The sequence below is a fragment of the Hibiscus syriacus genome, unplaced genomic scaffold (genome assembly GCF_006381635.1).
Source record: "Hibiscus syriacus cultivar Baekdansim isolate YM2019G1 unplaced genomic scaffold, ASM638163v2 tig00110607_pilon, whole genome shotgun sequence".
NCBI lineage: Eukaryota > Viridiplantae > Streptophyta > Magnoliopsida > Malvales > Malvaceae > Hibiscus > Hibiscus syriacus.
The window spans coordinates 204579-223366 of record NW_024062799.1 but is presented as its reverse complement, the minus strand read 5'-3'; the positions used below and the strand labels follow the sequence as shown (position 1 = coordinate 223366).

At 35.4% G+C, this 18788-nt stretch overlaps 2 protein-coding genes and 1 pseudogene across 2 annotated transcripts; 1 reads left to right on the top strand and 2 right to left on the bottom strand.

The window, feature by feature from the left end:
• The first annotated feature begins 3835 nt into the window (after positions 1–3835).
• LOC120135370 lies at positions 3836–11016 on the top strand (annotated as a pseudogene).
• An 875-nt stretch (positions 11017–11891) lies between these two features.
• Positions 11892–12541, bottom strand: LOC120135266 (monothiol glutaredoxin-S6-like). The gene has a single exon (XM_039151557.1). It carries the CDS (start codon positions 12454–12456, stop codon positions 12148–12150), a length of 309 nt encoding a protein of 102 aa, XP_039007488.1. The 5' UTR covers positions 12457–12541; the 3' UTR covers positions 11892–12147.
• Positions 12542–13590: 1049 nt separating this feature from the next.
• LOC120135271 (14-3-3-like protein GF14 kappa) lies at positions 13591–14397 on the bottom strand. Its single transcript, XM_039151558.1, has one exon. The coding sequence runs from the start codon at positions 14395–14397 to the stop codon at positions 13633–13635; it is 765 nt and encodes a 254-aa protein (XP_039007489.1). The 3' UTR covers positions 13591–13632.
• Positions 14398–18788: the final 4391 nt, after the last annotated feature.

Genomic DNA, 18788 nt, shown 5'->3' with positions numbered 1-18788 from the left:
TTATTGTGTTTTTCTCTCTTTTATTTTTTAAGTATTTTTTGTTAATGTTGTGATATAAAGGGATTGTTGGATTACAAGGGATCTATTTTCTAAACACATAATTGTTTGTTGGCTATAAAAACCACAGGTGAGTCATTTCACACTAAGGATTGCTGAATCAAACTTAACAAATAACATTTGTAAAACGCAGTCTTTAATTTTCTTGAGATGTTGACAGCCAGCCTTGCTCTCGATGCAGGCCAAGAATTATGGCGAGATCAAGGAAAGGTGCTGACATTGAATGCAGAAACAACTATTCTCAGCTTCCGGCCCAGAGAGCAGTTCTTTTATAGAGGAAAAGTCAATGGAAAGACGAATCCAAGTGCCGAAACAACGACGAGGATTCGTTGCGATGGCTGGTGAAGGACTGCCAACCGGGAGATTCGCTGGTGTTTTACTTCTCCGGTCACGGGTTGGTCAAGATTCTGAAGAAATCATGGGGATATGTTGGATTTAATTCATAAGACTTTTGACAACGTTAATCAATCTCGAGTCCGTTTTATTACAGGTATCTTAAAGAGTCTCTTCCATACAGAAATTCATTTAACACTGGTAAAATGAGATTAAATTGAAAGATTTTTAAAAAAATTAATATCATTATGAATTAGCGTTTTTCTTATATTTTTTCTTCTTTTTTTAGCTCTCGTTTGTCTTTTTTTCTTCTTGATCTATGTGATTGACGATGACATGAATTTTGATTTTGATCACCGACTTTCGGTATACATTATTTTCCTTTTGCTTTATCATATTGTATTTTTAATTTTAATAATTCTATATTTATGACACGTCTTCTACTTACATAACATGTTTTTCTCTATCTTTATAGCATATTTTTCGGTTCTTTGGCCGTTTATTTCTTTTATTCTTTTTTTTTTCAGGGTTGGATGGCATCGCCACAACTAATTAAGATGACGTTTTATTTGTTATCATGGTGATCTTATCTACTTTGGACTATCGAATTGAATTTGGATACACGATATGCGTTAATGGATAGAATTTTCACGTCGCTCAATTTTGATTTGTAATTTGTCAGTGATCTTTCAATAGTTTCATCTCTTTTTGTGGTTTGTTTACAGACACGATCAGATCTATTTATATCTATATTTTATTTTTAGTTTATTTGGTTATGTTTTTTAACCTTTAATACAATTACAATGTTACACACTTACCACTATTTTTTTTTCTTTTCTACCTCCATGTTATCTTTATCTAATTCACACTTTCGACACTTTTTTCCCTCTCTTTTACCTTATTACAATAGTAAAACTCACCCTTGTTTATGGACTTTAATAGTTATTAGATTGTTGACACATATCAATATCTTAGCTATTTTACATTACTAATATATAGATTATTCTAATAAATAAATTTAGATATAATATTAAATATTACAAATATCTAAATTATTTTTATGGATACTTCTACACATCTATTTTTCTATATTATTCTATAGCGGTTGTCGGAATGCCTATAAGTGCACTCCCAACATATCGATTTTGCACCATTGTAATAGATGCTTTAGTCAGTTGCGGTTTTTCTTTTCAGTTCCCTCTAGTTTTTTTTGGAGCGGAAATATCAGGAAGCTATTGATTGATACGAAGGATGCGAAGATTTCATGCATGAGTCTCTCTTCTATTCAGGGTGGACTGGAGGGATTCGAGCTAGCTGCCAAGTTCTGTTACGGGATAAACGTCAGAGATTTCGTTATTGAATGTGACAATGTTCCACCACCATCACCTCAGCAACACAGTGAAAGACAGAAATCAGATCAAATCCAACCCGAATCAAGGAAAATGGGGGTATTTAATGCGGTGAGGACTTCATCAACTCCCTGCCATGGCCATGCTCCTCCCCTACTGATCTGACCAAGCCCCATACTCAGAAGAATAATAACGGTCAGAAGAGATTAGCCATTTTTTTATACTTTATAAAAAAATCAGAGGGAGGGTCTATAAAAATCTCTCGGAAATATGTAAAAAAAAAAAAACCTTTTCCAAGATTGAAAGCAATACAAAACAAGAGCATTCCAAAAAAGGTTTCATCCTTCTTCCGAGAATCCCAATATTTTATTTTCATTTTTTAGAAAAAATAAAGGGGAAAAAAGTGGAAATAGAAGGGTCTGGATCTTTACTTTAGTCATAAGAATCATCCATAGTCGGGGTGCGTTCGCAAGAGTTAGGAAGTCGTTGGGTCATAGAAATACAAAGGTAGTAAGAGTTTAGTATTTTCTTTTTTTCCCGGTATTCTAGCTTCGATTAGAGCGGTTTAGTTTGAATCCGGGTTTGATTTAAGCGTATGTGACCTCCACGAGTAGAGGCGGGCCATCATGAGCGGAAGTGGTCTAATTGTGTCCCAATTTGGCATCCGACGACATGAAACGAGCGAGAGAAGAATATGAGAGCAAATCATAAAACCTAAAACTTTAGGTTTCCAGATCAAGCGTCAAAATGGCCAAGATTGGTTTAAATTTTAATTTTAGGGTTAATGAAGTTTTAGTCCTCCAAATCTAGCCTCAAATTTCCATTTCAGTCATTAAATAATGTCTGATTCTGTTTTTTTAAATCAATTATAGGCCATTAAATCTATTTATTCCCTTTTATCCCCTTTGTAATTGCTCTTAATAGAAAAGATAGAAAAAATTTCGTACCTCTGAACCTTTAGATTGATTTTACACTTCGGTCACTGATCTCACGTTTTTTTTCTTCAGATTTTTATGTCCTGGTTATTTAAATTTACCATTTATTATATGTTATGCAATCCATTTAGACTTTTAGGTTAAATTGGGATTTGATCCCTCTAGTTTACCAGTATTTTCCCATTTAGGTCCTTATGTGTCCGTTTTCCTTATTATTTTAATTTTGAATACATTATTTTTATGGTTTTAATTTGATCATTGTATTATTTTTATTTGTTTCGAATTAGGTCCCTACAATTTTCTTTAATATGTAATTTAATAATTATTTTAGCTTGAAAAATATGGATTATTGTCTATTGGCTTCCTTGTTTCTTTATTTATACTGATTTGGTCCCTATTTTATTTGTTCATTGTATGTTAGTCCTTATACTTTTATATTAGTATATGTGTAATTATTATTTGATACTTTGTCTATTTTTGTGTTTTATATATATAGATATTATAACATATGTTTTCATAATTATCTATCCATTCGATATTCTTATACCCTTATATAATTACATAGAATTAAACTTCTTATTTCTTTATTTATTTTGGCAAATTTATTTTATAAAATATTTGCTTGTTAAATTTTTACATTATTACTTGTTATGAGTTTTCTTACACCTATGTTAAAGAACATTTATTCATAGAATGCCGTGAAAAGTACAACTTGCTAAAAATAGTATAATACAATACGACATTAGAACGAAAAATGAACTTAAAATAAATCAAGTCATTTTTTGTGCAATTTTGTGAAATGAAATAAATTAATAAATTTTAATATAAAGGATTATATTTTAATTTTTTACCCGAATTTACAATTTTCATTGTAACGAAAACGTATAAGAGATTAGGTATTAATTTTGGGTACTGTGAGGATGTTAATCATTCCTCACGCGTAATCAACTCCCGAACTTAGTTTCTGATTTCGCAGACTAAAATTTGATATTTTAGTAAATTAAAAATATTTTATTAAAATTACCTGATTTTTGTGTTCTAGTTGTATCTTAAAAACGATTGGTAGCGACTCCAAACATTTCATTTTTAAAAATCTCATCATTACAACTAGTCGACTTTCTCCTGAATGATCGATTGTGACGCGGCTTAATGAAACTTGATCACAACTTTCCATCCAAAGCTATGCCGAACACGGTGATGGAAACGCCATCTAATTGGTGGGTAAAGTTTTTGGCGGTTATTAGTCTAGATTTCTTCCAACGAGTTTTATTAGCAGTGAAGTGAAAGGGTCTAAACCAGGATATGATCATCAAAATTTCGATGAATTATGCTCAAGATTCATTTCAAGATTTGACTGTCAGGGACCCTCACTTGGTGAAGGGTAGCCTGTTGGATCTGGAGCTGCGAATAAAGCAAAGGGGAATCGTTGAAGCAATTATTAGCTTACTACCAACTCAATCAAGGAAGAGTCATGTTCCCATGACATTTCTCTCCAGTTTACTCAAAACCATAATAGTCTCATTAGCATCTACGGGAAGAAACTGAACAATCGGAATTAAGCAAAGCACAATCAGTATTCTTTTTCTCCCTATAACTCCTGTAAAAAAATTACAGAAACAACAATAATATAAAATATATTCTCTATGAACACTAATGAACCACAAATCAACCAATATAACTACAACGCAAATAAATAGGTACACCGATATTTTTATGTGAAAAACCCCTCTAAATCAAAAATAAAAACCACGTGACTTTAGATTCCGATTAAAAGCTTCACTATCATAAAATTTTCAGCTACAAGATAACAAAATTAAGCCTACAACAAGCATTCAACTGCAACAAGGCTACCAACATGTAATCTTTAGCAATAGAGAGAAAAGTGGAGAACATCACCCAAAAGCGAAACTGCTGTAAATTGTTTCCGTTGTTATAGGACTCAAATGAAAAATACGAACGTACAAACTTAAGAACATCAAGTCGTCTAGCTACTGTCTAAAATTTAGCTCAATTAAACAACGAATATGTTAAAAGACAATACCACTTTCGGTGGTGCATTAAATGCACTGAAAGTTTTGTTGATTTTTTGGGCAATTGTGAAATTACATTTAGTCATTGTAATTTAGGGTATTTACAAATTAGTCCTTAAGCTTCAACTATAAATACCCTAGCTCATTTAGCTTCAAAACCATCCCAAATCATTCTAGCTTTCTCCTAATACTAGAGAATTTAGAGAGTTTCTAGAGAGTTGTTTTCTCATTTTTTTATCAAGAGAGAATTATTATTGTTTTCTTCTTAGTAGATTGAGAGAAGTTGTAATTCCTATTTTCTCATAGTGAAATTATTCTACCGTTGCCCATGGTTTTTACTCTATATTATTTAGAGGTTTTCCACGTAAATTTTGTGTCTCTTTTATCTTCATTTTTTATTTTCTCAAATTATCAGTTGCGATTTTGCTTTATCCGATAGCCGTCTTCCGCAACAATTGGTATTAGAACCAGATTTGAGTGTGTAATATCTGCTTATTGTCTTTTTGGTTGCCACCAAAAGGTGGATCCTCCAACATAAGAAAGTAAGAAGGTATTACCCATTCTTTGAAGGTTCCAGAGAACTATTCACGATAGTGAAATAGTGGGAGCTATCCGTAATAGAAGCTATGGCAACAAAATTTGATATTGAAAAGTTCAATGGAAGAAATTTCTCATTGTGGAAATTGAAGATGAAGGCCATCCTGAGAAAAGACGGTTGTCTAGCAGCTATCAGTGAAAGGCCAATAGATTTCACAGATGACAACAAATGGATCGAGATGGACGGTAATGTTATGGTAAACTTTCATCTAGCATTAACAGATGAAGTATTGTCAAGCATCGAGGAGAAGAAGACAACTAAGGAGATCTGAGATCATCTCACCAAATTGTGCGAGGCCACATCGCTGCACAATAAAATTTTCCTTAAGAGAAAATTGTACACTCTCCGTATGACAAAATCTACTTCAGTGACAGAACACTTAAATACACTGAACACTTTATTTTCTCAACTTACATCCTTAAGCTGTAAAATAAGAGAACAAGAACGTGTTGAACTTCTACTTCAAAGTCTACCGGATTCGTATGATCAACTCATCATCAACTTGACAAACAGTAATGTCACCAGTCTAGTCTTCGATGACGTTGCAGATGTTGTTCTACAAGAAGAAAATTGGCGCAATAACAAGGAAGACAAACAAGTAAATCTGCAACAAGCAGAAGCGTTGACAACGATGAGAGGGAGATCAACAGAACGTGGCCAAAGCAGCAGTCACTAACATGGTAGATCGAAGTCGAGGAGCAAGAAGAATTTAAAGTGTTACAACTGTGGAAAGAAGGGTCACTTAAAGAAGGATTGTTGGAGTCTAAATAAAAACTCCAATCCACAAGGCAATACCGCAAACACTTCAGATGATGGAGATGCTCTATGCTGTGAAGCGTCAACCACCGTGGAAGGTAGAAAATGATTTGCAGATATATGACTCATTGATTCGGGAGCAACATATCACATGACCTCAAGAAGAGAATGATTTCATCATTATGAACCTGTCTCAGGAGGATCTGTGTATAGTTGCAATGATTATGCCTTAGAGATCGTTGGCGTTGGAACCATCAAATTGAAGATGTATGATAGAATAATTAAAGTTGTTCGAGATGTGCGGCACGTGAAAGGCCTGAAGAAAAATTTATTATCCTACGAATTATTAGATAATAATCCAAGCAAGATTGAAACACAGAGAGGAATCATGAAGGTGTTCCGTGGAGCGCTTGTGGTGATGAAAGGCGAAAAGATAACATCAAACTTGTACATGCTAAAGGGAGAGACTTTGCTAGAAGCAGAAGCCTTTTTTGCCTCATGTAGTTCAGATTCTGTAATGTTATGGCATCAGAAACTTGGACATATGTCAGAACAAGGAATGAAAGTCCTTGTGGAGCAAAAGCTACTTCCAGGCTTAACAAAGGTATCACTTACTTTTTGTGAGCATTGCATAACAAGTAAGCAGCACCGGCTGAAATTCAACACATCAAATTCTAGAGGCAAAAGTGTTCTAGAATTGGTTCACTCTGACGTAAGCACCAATTACATCCCTAGGCGGAGCAAAATATTTTGTCTCATTTATTGATGACTACTCCAGGAGATGTTGGGTGTACCCTATTAAGAAGAAGTCAGACGTGTTTTCAACTTTCAAAAACTTCAAAGCGCGAGTGGAACTTGATTCTGGAAATAAGATCAAGTGTTTCAGAATAGATAATTGAGGAGAATACACAAGTGAAGAATTTGATGATTTTTGCAAGAAATAAGGCATCAAAAGACAGTTCACAGTGACGAACACTTCTCAACAAAATGGAGTGGCAGAGCGGATGAACAGAACCTTGTTAGAAAGAACAAGAGCAATGTTGAGGGATGCATGCCTAGAAAAATCATTATGGGCAGAAGTAGTCAATACCGCCTGTTATTTGGTGAATCGAGCTCTATCAACTGCAATAGAGCTGAAGACACCAATGGAGATGTGGACTGGTAAACCAGCTGATTATTCAAACCTCCATGTATTTGGAAGTGTTGTGTACGTGGTGTACAACTCCCAAGAAATTTCAAAGCTGGACCCAAAATCCAGGAAATGCAAATTCTTGGGGTATGCTGATGGAGTAAAGGGGTATCGTTTGTGGGATCCCACTGCCCGTAAAGTGATCATCAGTAGGGATGTTATATTTGTAGAAGATAAACTACAAAGAATAGAAGACGATGACATCACTGAAAAGTCAGAGACTACACAAATACATGTGGAAAAGGAGTTTGAACAAGGAGATTCTTCTGAAGCAGAACCAGCACATGATGAACAAGAACCAAAGAGTTCTGAAGCTCCAACAACTCGTCAATCAGATCGTGTGAGAAGACGTCCCAATTAGCATTCATATTATGTTATAGAAGGTAATATTACATACTGCCTTTTAACAGAGGACGTTGAACCATCAACATACTAGTAGGCAATAAATAGCTCAGATGCTTCACTATGGATGATGGCGATGCAAGAAGAAATTGAAGCCCTTCATAAAAATAATACATGGGATCTTGTGCCACTACCACAAGGAAGGAAGCCAATTGGTAACAAATGGGTCTTCAAAATCAAGCAAAATGGTGACGATCAAATTGAGAGGTATTGTGCAAGACTGGTGGTCAAAGGATATGCTCAAAAAGAAGGTATTGATTTCAATGAAATCTTTTCTCCCGTGGTTCGACTAACAACAATTCGAGTAGTTTTGGCAATGTGTGCTACATTGAATTTACATCTAGAGCAGCTAGATGTTAAAATAACTTTTTTTCATGGAAATCTTAAAGAAGAGATTTATATGCTCCAGCCTGAAGGTTTTGAAGAAAAAGAAAATAAGAACTTGGTTTGCAGGTTGAACAAATCTCTGTACGGTCTAAAACAGGTGCCGAGATGTTTATATAAGAGATTTGATTCCTTCATTATGTGCATTGGATACAACAGACTTAATGTAGACCCTTGTGTTTATTTCAAGAGGTCTGGTGAATGTGATTTTGTTATATTGCTGTTGTATGTGGGTGACATGTTGGTTGCAGAACCCAACAAAGATCATATTGAAGAATTGAAGACATAACTGGCTAGGGAATTTGAAATGAAGGACTTGGGATCAGCAAACAAGATTCTAGGGATGCAAATTCACCGAGACAGAAGTAATAGGAAGTTTTGACTTTCACAAAAGAATTGCTTGAAGAAGATCTTGTCACGATTCAGCATGCAAGATTGTAAGCCAATTTCTACCACTCTTCCTATTAACTTAAAATTATCCTCCGGTATGAGTCCTAGCAGTGAAGAAGAGAGGATGGAGATGTCTCGAGTACAGTATGCATCAGCAGTGGGAAGTTTAATGTTCGCTATGATATGCAAAAAACCAAACATTGCACAAGCAGTGAGAGTGGTTAGTCGGTATATGGTGAATCCAGGCAAAGAGCATTGGAATACAGTAAAGAGGATCCTGAGATACATCAAAGGGACCTCAAATGTTGCATTATGTTACGGAGGATCAAACTTACTAATCAATGGGTATGTAGATTCTGACTATGCAGGGGATCTGGATAAAAGAAAATCTACTACAAGATATGTGTTCAAAATTGCTGTTGGAGCTGTAAGATGGGTTTCAAAATTGTATTCAGTTGTGGCTACATCCACAACAGAAGCAGAATATGTAGCAGCTACACAAGCCAGTAAAGAAGCAATTTGGTTGAATATGCTATTGGAGGAGCTTGGGCACAATCAAGAGTATGTATATCTGTTTTGTGACAGTCAAAGCGCCTTGCATCTAGCAAGGAATCCAGCATTTCATTCAAGGACAAAGCACATACGTGTTCAGTACCATTTCATTTGTGAAAAGGTGGAAGAAGGAACGATAGATATACAGAAAATCCATACCAAAGACAATATAGCATATTTCATGATGAATGCGATCAATACCGATAATTTACTTGGTGTCGATCCTCTTGTGGCCTGTCAGAAACGTAAGCAACATGATGGTACAAGATAGAATGAATAGTGTGAAGACATGATTGTTCCAATCAAATCTTCAAGTGAGAGATTGTTAAAAGACAAGACCACTTTCGGTGGTGCATTAAATGCACAGAAAGTTTTGTTGATTTTTTGGGCAATGGTGAAATTACATTTAGTCATTGTAATTTAGGGTATTTACAAATTAGTCCTTAAGCTTCAACTATAAATACCCTAGCTCATTTAGCTTCAAAATCATCCCAAATCATTCTAGCTTTCTCCCAATACTAGAGAATTTAGAGAGTTTCTTGAGAGTTGTTTTCTCATTTTTTATCAAGAGAGAATTATCATTGTTTTCTCCTTGGTAGATTGAGAAAAGTTGTAATTCCTATTTTCTCATAGTGAAATTATTCTACCGTTGCCCGTGGTTTTTACCCTATATTATTTAGGTGTTTTCCAAGTAAATTTTGTGTCTCTTTTATCTTCATTTTTTATTTTATCAAATTATCAGTTGCGATTTTGCTCTATCCGATAATCATCTTTCACAACAAAATAAACCTCTAATCGAAGAGTTGATCAATGCTATACCAAACAAAAAAATATATTTTCTCCTCTATTTTCTCTCCAATATGAAGCTTCCCCCTCACTCTCAAATATAATTTTTTGATTGTTTTATGCTGCGCCAAAAGTTAGCTTTTTTTTTTTAAACAGACACAACACCCATATTTTATGGGTTCACGGGTGATGGGTTTTCCCACATAATGGGACCCACACCCAACATCCACTTCTTGCAAATCTGATTTGGAGAGGCGGATTGATCTGCAGTTAGACCATGCAATTCTTGAAGACATCCTAATACCGGCCACTTCGCACGAAAACAATCATACGGACACATACGATACAGAGTCGATCCTAAGGATCGTCTCGATCTTTTGAAACTTGGATGATGATGAGGAGGAGAATAATCTCTTGAGAGATGAAGGTGATATGGCACATGATTTTGACAGCCCAAGATCTCCCGAACAAAGTTCAGTCCTCAAAGTATCAAGTTACTTGAAAGTTGAAACTTATCTTGCAGAAGGCCATCGAAATTTGTAGAACTTGCAGAATCACTTCCGGACCATGCTTGTGTCGTTACCGATGGATTATACGAAGCTGTCGATATTTTCCTCAAAGTGAGGGTAGCTCCATATATAAGTTATCTTCAAACGTTTCATATTTCATTTGCAGGCTCTTGGATTCCTTTTCTGTCGCAATTTACAGGTTCACCCAAACATAGAGGATTTCGAACGTCATAGACTATGCAAAACCATAGACTGACAGAGACTATCTCAAGAAGCCTGTAGCCATGCGGCGCAGAACGAAAGGTTACCAGTGCAAATGGCTGTCCAAGTGTTACATTTAAAGCAAATCAGGCTTCAAAAAGTGCAATGAGCGGAGGCCACTATCAGTTCTTTGGTGCAACCAATGGTCAATCGTTCCCTCAATGTCTGAGCAGTGGTGTAGGAAGTGGCGCCATCTCACCAAGAAACAACTCTGCATCGGTGAGAAGAGAGAACCAAGAGCTGAAACTCGAAGTCGCCAGGATGCGAATGGGGCTAACCGACCTGGAAAAAGATCATGCGACAATGAAACAGGAGTTTGTCAGATCCCATGCAGAGATCAAGCTAATCAAATTACTCACCAAGAAACTAGGACAGCTCCATTCCTTGTTCATGATCAACAACCTGAAACCTGTAAGGGGGGCAAAGCGAATTCGGAATCTCGATTCTTGTCCCATAGGCGTTGGCGTTACTCTGTATCATGGTAGCCATAAAAAATGATGTATAAAACGGAAAAAAAAATATTTTTTTACCATGTCATTGACTTTCTTCGTATGTATAATCAGGGTTTTAAATAGCGGTCCGCGACCGCGATAGCACCCATGAAATAGAGGTAGTGCTGTCTTCATATATACCCGCCCGCTATGGCCGCAATTGCGGTAAACGTGACATGACCGAAAACGTGACGGCGACAGCAATTTAAAACCCTGTGTATAATTACTCTAAACAAGATGACAAATGACTCATCTTTCACAGATTCAAGCTTGAGATAAATTATTCTTTGTTTCCATCTCCATTAATCTTGGGACACATGGATATGGGATGTTTAAAGACATTGAGTGTTGTATTCATCTTTTATGTGATGAGGTGATTCGTTTCCAATATTACATATTAATTTCCTCATCCCATATATTTTATTTGGTTTGTGATTTCTGAGAATAATCTCCACCAACAGATGTGCATTTAAAGATACAATTTAATTTAGAAGCATTTGATTTCGGTTCTCTATTGCATCATTGTGTCTGTCAACATTTTAAGGATAAAACCAGCATCAAATTCTAATCACAATTTTCATATGCTAAGAAAGGTTGTAGTTTTATAGCATAGCATTGGTGCGGGCTTCAGCTTGCAGATGACCGCCCTGCTTCGAGGGGGCAAAACAAAGTCTGACAGAACACAACTAAATGTTAGTTAGCAGTATCAGACAAAATAGGAAGAACCCTTCAAAATGCTCAGCTAATGCTATGGCCTGATCAGTTCTTTTGAGCCATACTCGGATTCGAGATCGATTCAGCCGGGATTGAGCCTCCAATGTATTTGCTTTCTCACCATTGCATACAATTGAAGAGCTTATATCAGCATATAATAGCAGATATACCTTTATTTAGCATAGAAAAGGGATAATATTACATGACCAAGTTATGATACAAGTTCCTCCTGAGTTTTAGTACAAGGAAAATATATACTATGACTATATATGACCCTGGCCAGCCCCAAAAACGGTGTACAAGGATACGCTCTGCAAAAACAGCATGGTACATACCACAAAAACCAGAAAGAAAAACAGACAAACCCGCCTCATTTTATTTTTGTTCATAGAAAATTGAGGCATGCCTGCGTCAAATCCATATAGCCCCTGCCCTTATGAGCAATGGGACAAGCTGGTTCTTCACTTGGAGTGTCATGATTTGATTAGGACCTCCAATGAGTTGCTGCCCTATGAAAACAGCCGGTACACTGGGCTTGCATCCCATCTGCTGCAGCTCCCTTTCAACTTGTTTCCCGTCTTGGAGTTCGTCGAGCTCGTAAACCATCGGGTTTGCCCCGAACCCACTTATCAGAGTCTTGATGGTATGGCTCATGCAACATGTGGTCCGGCTGAAGATCACCACCGGTCTTTCGGCAACCATCCTTGTAACCACTTCCATTGTTTGATGCAGCAGAGAAAAGTAGTTTGAATTGTGAGTGTGTGCTTGTGGAGCTTCTTGGAGGGGGACTTTGAATGTTTAGTAATCTGTTTGAGCCTAATGAGGAACCTAACCACCCTGGAGGCCTATTTATAGCATCCATGAAGAGATATTAGATATAGAAAAGGAATAAAACAAAGAAATCCATAATATTACCATTTCTCTTTATTACCCTTGATGACTATTTGATAAAGACATTTGTCTATATTTCCCTGAATTGAGTAAATAGCAAGTTGCATACACAACAATATGCTAATATACAACATGTGACAATAAACACATTTAAAAAAATACATAATGTAATGTAACAAAAATACTCTTTACATTTAATTAAATAATATTATTGAGAATGCAGAAAACAAATGAACAATACTTGTATATTGAATACTAGAACTCTCCATTGAATACAAGATCGCTACTGTTTATATACAGCTTCACTTGACTAATGTAACAACCTTAACTATTCAACTAACCATGCTAACATCCTAACAACCTTGACTGCTATAACAACTTCAAGAAACTTCTAACTATTCAACTGATGATCCCATGCAATCTAAGCTCATACACGCTGCAGTACTAATAACATTGATGCTGACTCATCATGCTAACATTCCCTCTACTTCTTCTTCTTATTCTGTTCTTCTGACCTTGAACACACTATTACTAGCTATACTAGAGTACAAGCAAGTACACAACAAGCTCTAAAAACTAATTACAACTAATTTCTAACATTCTCCCTACTATCTCAACCTTCTTGACAAAAAAATGAACACTTGAATCAAAAGTGCCGATGCCTCTTTCCGTTCGATTTGAATCGAAAGTGTCGATGCTTCCTTCCGTTCGACTTGAATCGAAAGTGCCGATGCTTCCTTCCGTTCACTTGAATCGAAAGTGCCGATGCTTCCTTTCGTTCTTCTTGTTCACCTTCATTTCTTTCTTCTTCATCCTATTATACAAGGTTCCTTGACATATATTTTTTTCCTTTTTTTTAAAGGACTATATTATCATACTTATTACAAATTCACCCCAAGTAATTATATCCATTTTGCTTTACCAAATTAAAAAAAAACAGGTGATGCAGTAAACTACGATCTCCTTCAGATAAAGAATAAGACCACTGCCGGTTTAACACGCCTGCTACGGCTCATCTAACTGGTCCTGCACATCCGAAGTCCAGAGAGTAAGATTATCCCTTAGCAGTTGCATTATGAGAGTGTTGTCGTTGTATGACTCTTCTCCCAGTGTGTTAAGCTCAACAATGGCTTCCTCGAATGCCTGTTTAGCCATGCTACATGCTTTATCAGACTGATTGAGAATCTTATAGTAGAACTCCGAGAAATTCAGAGCTAGCCCCAATCTAATCAGGTGCGTTGGTGCTAGACCCGCCAACGCAATATCCTGAGCTGCCTTGTAAGACAACATAGTATCCTTAGCAGCAACTTTCCTCTCATCACCAGCCTTAAACTTCGCCAAATAACGATGATAATCTCCTTTCATCTTGAAATAGAAAACCTTCGACTCATTGGCACTGGCAGTAGCAGAAGGGATCATATTTGATTCCAATAAAGTCAAGATACTAGCGCAAACATCCGACAACTCAGATTCAATCTTCGATTTATACTCCTTGACGAGCAGAACGTGTTCCTCGTTCTTCCGACCTTCTTCTTTCTGCTCGATCGAAGAGACTATTCTCCACGCGGCATGTAGAGATCCAATCACGTTTTTTAAGGCGACAGAGAGAAGATTCCTTTCCTCGACGGTTAGTTCCCCTAATGGAGTTGAGCCGAGGACCAACTTTTGCATGAACTGAACCATCTCCTCGTAGCGCTCGGCTTGCTCAGATAGCTTGGCTAAGTACACGTACTGATCGCAACTCGGATTATTGGGGATCGTCGTCGCCATTTGCAGGAATCAGTGACCTTTCGAGGGAAACAACATCAACGACGACAGAAGCAGTCACGATAGAGCTAACGAACTCCATGCAGCGAAAGAAAAACAAAGTCAGGACCGTTTGGCGAATGATGCCATATTGAGAATGCAGAAAACAAATGAACAATACTTGTATGTTGAATACTAGAACTCTCCATTGAATACAAGATTGCTGCTGTTTATATACAACTTCTCTTGACTAATGTAACAACCTTAACTATTCAACTAACCATGCTAACATCCTAACAACCTTAACTGCTATAACAACTTCAAGAAACTTCTAACTATGCAACTGATGACCCATGCAATCTAAGCTCATACACGCTGCGGTACTAACAACATTGATGCTGACTCATCATGCTAACAAATATTTTTCTCTCTATTTTTGGTGTATTTTTGTCTCCAATGTTTCATTTTAGGGTAAAAACGCATAATATTCGACTAAATAGTCACTTTAGTCCTTATTCTTTTTTTGGAACATTTTGACCCAACGTTTCATTTAAGTTTAAAATCTCCTCAATTTTTGAGCATTGATAGTTTAAGACTAACAATTTTCTTCAATGGAGTGGCTTTTTTTTTTATCCGAAATGAAACATTAAGATCAAAATGCTCTAAAAAATAAGAGTTAAAAGTGATTATTTCATCAAATGTTAGGATCATTTTATGTCATTATACCTTTAAAATGACTGCACTACTATCCTAGTTCCTACGTTGCCACCATGCATAGGTAATAAGATATATATATAGATATTTATAGTTTTCATATCAGTTTGAAATTGAATTATTTCTTTGAAAGTATAATGTGCCTTGTCACTACCATTTTTTGGGTCCAGCTTTATGTGGCAATTGTAGCTACCATCTACGTATGTATCTATCTATTTATCTTCTGGGGGCATCTAAGTTGAAGTGGAAAAGGAAGTAGGATTTATCCAATTGAATGGAACCTTTATTTTCAATAACAAGATTCCCATGAGTTCAACTCAAGAAACCGAAAGCTGAGGAGAGAATTGGAAAGAAAAGATATGCTATGAGGACCCGCAATATTATCTACTTCTCCTTATCAACATGATAATGAAATAATTAATTGCATGCAATTAGTTTCCTGGAAAATAAGGATATTGATATTCTTGCAAATGTAACACCATTGTTAGTGCTATAAACTATTGCATATTCCCATATTCATAAATGCTAATCAACCCTATGATTCGGGTTGCAAAATGGAAATAAGATGTTGTTAGTACGATATATATAGAAAAAACAGCCATATGTGCACCCCTAAAGTCCATAGACTATTGCATCCGTAGACCCATATGTGGCAAAAAGTTTAGTAGTAATACTATTTCAGAACGTGATTAGGATTCGCTTAACCTTCCATCGAAAAGATCAGGAACTATACACGTATTAGTGATCATTTATGTATTTTAAATGTCGCTTAACCTTCCATGGGAAAGATTAGGAACTATACACGTATCAAGGTATTGGATTTCATCTAATCGTCTGTCTGATGTGGGATCATATTATCATCAACTCTCTGCGTAGTTTTTAGTATTAATTTATCCAGTCAGAATATATTCCATTTCAATAGCATCTGTCTGCATGCTTTGCTGGAACTTTCGATCCCACCAATATGAATCACAAGTAAGATGCATCTGCTTTTTCTTCTTTGTCTGGTGATAGCTTAAAAATATTCTCACTTTATTTTTTTGCTTCGTGCAAAAGGAATTGTGCGTATATATAATCTTTGAGTAGCAGATATCACCACGTATATCAGTACCAGGCAAGAATGCCTTCCACAAAGAAAAAGGTAAATAGGGCTTGCGTAACCCTGGCCCGAGATAAAGCCAAAGGCCAGGGTCACTTAAACAAATTAAACCATTATACACACGCATCCGATGGCGGATCGTTAATTATTTATTTTATTGATGGTGTTCAACTTAAAATTTTATTTGTCTTTATCTCATTTAAAAAATTTGTGTTATTAACATAAGTGTGATCATTTTCAAAAATATTTTTAGATTAACCACTGCATACATCTATACTTTTCTCCCGTGTGTTCATTTACACTCATCCATTGATGAATCGAGAGGGACACATGATAATTTATTGATATCCCTAAAACTTTATAAATTCGTCACCTAACATAAAAGTATGCATTCGTCTCATGTATAAAGAGATTCAAACTTGAAACTTCTTTGTTTTGCATGAAAGAGAGATCGACAGTGACAAGGAGAACAAGAAGTGCATATGTGATAACGAAACTATAGTCGTTGGGGAATGTCAACTTTGGTGGACTCATCTGTAAAAGAAAATGTAAAGATATTGATCACAAGTTGCACGCTTTGCCTACAATGCTTTTGTTTTTGGAAGCAAATCAGAAAATTTTCGATAACATTTGGTTTTCCTAGTAGTAGTAGTGTGATAAGAAGATGCAAAGACACATGACAAAACGGATGTTCATCTTATTAATTACCGTTGTTGAGAAAACTAAGTTATTAAAAATCTTGATTTAGAAGCTTAAACTCAGTGCATGTCACCAAAATTCGCAGCGAAGGTCAAAATTTCTTTTGAATTACATTTTTATCATGTTTTTGTTTTAATTTAGTAATTGTAATATAATAATTTTGTTAAAAATGTTGTCTATATATGTACCAATGTTTACTAGGGTAAAAAATTGAACATTACAAGTAAAAGAGAGTATTGTTTTCTTTAGAGGTTTCAAGTTTGAATAACTATGTTCGTAGAGTGTGTGCGTATTGTCAATGACTAAGAAAGAAATTTTGAACATATATTATCTTATAATCACTCCGAATATTAAAAACAAAAAAAATACTAAAAATAATCTGATTTAATTAATTATTTTCATAAATATTTAATAATACATTTTAAAAGTTCACGTAATTTGGTTAAATATTAGTTCTGTTCAATTATTAGCTAAAGTAGCCATTTCAACACAAAGTGTCAGTTAATATGTTATCCGGCCTTTGGGCCAATCCACAGCTAGTTTCCTTCTTTCTTTTAAGTATTTATGCCCTAGAAAAGACAAAGTAGAACATAGCCTGCTTTTGCGCAAAAACTCTAAGATGAGAACATTGAAAAGATAACTATAATTTCGTAATTATTTTGAATCCAACTATTATATGCACCAATTAAGTGATTTTAGGAGTTAAAAGATCTATTATTCTCTCTAAAGATCTTATGTTTGAATACCGATAAAGGTATAAACGTTTATTATCAATTGAATGAAAATTTTTGAATAGATATTTTATCTAAGATTTATCAAAAGAAGCAAAAAATATTATCTCGTTAAATAAAAAACTCTTCAACTAAATTAAATATTAACATATAATATAAATTTTATTTAACTACAATGTAAAATGTTGGAAGCGTTGGTGGGCACTCAATATATCTTGTAACTTTACAATATTATTGATACGAAACACACGAGTACAAACACAAACGCTACACTAGTTACTACTAGTTTACAAACACGACACATACAACCATAACCAAAACTTTGCTAAGCTCTCTCCAATCTTTCGAATATTTTTTCACTCACGTTATATCTCATCTAAAACTAACAAACCACACACACGCACGCATGCATGCGCGCGCGTACATACATATATATAAGTAATAAACCGACTCAAATGCCTCCAACTTACCGCCTTAAATTCCTTGTCATGGTAAAACTCTATAACTTGTTTGTTGTCCATTTTCCATGTTTGAATCCTATCCATTTGCCATGTTTGAATCCTATCCATTTGCATCCCAAAGTTGTTCCAATCCTTCTTCAATTCTACAAGTGGAGGTTTATCCATACATATTTACCTTATCACTATTTCTCTTTTGCTTAATTTATTTAAGCTACTGCCACCTATCATCCAAGTGGTGATTTGCCATATTTTCATTTTTTTAACATATTTTAGTTGGTGCCACATGTGTTGATATATTGCCATATTGGTTATTTCATGAAACTTCTAGTTTTGTCATTCAAATTAAGTTTGAATTCTAACACTCCACCTCAAACTTGATTTTCCATTATGAGATTTTCTTTGAGTCTATGAAATATGTTTGCTTTCAATGGCTTCGTAAAAATATATGTTAATTGATCTTTGGTTCGATAGTAGGTTAATTCCACATTTTTGTTCTTCACCTGCTCTTGTATAAAATGATACTTTGTATCAATATGCTTGCTTCGGCTATGAGAGACGTGATTCTTGGCAAGAGAAATTGTTGGTTTGTTGTCTACATAAATTTTAGTTGGTTCTTCTTGTGTCAAGTTTAACTCGTTCAAAATATTCTTCAACCACGATGTTTGGCAAGCGCACACTGCAGTAACTATATATTATGCTTCACATGTCGAG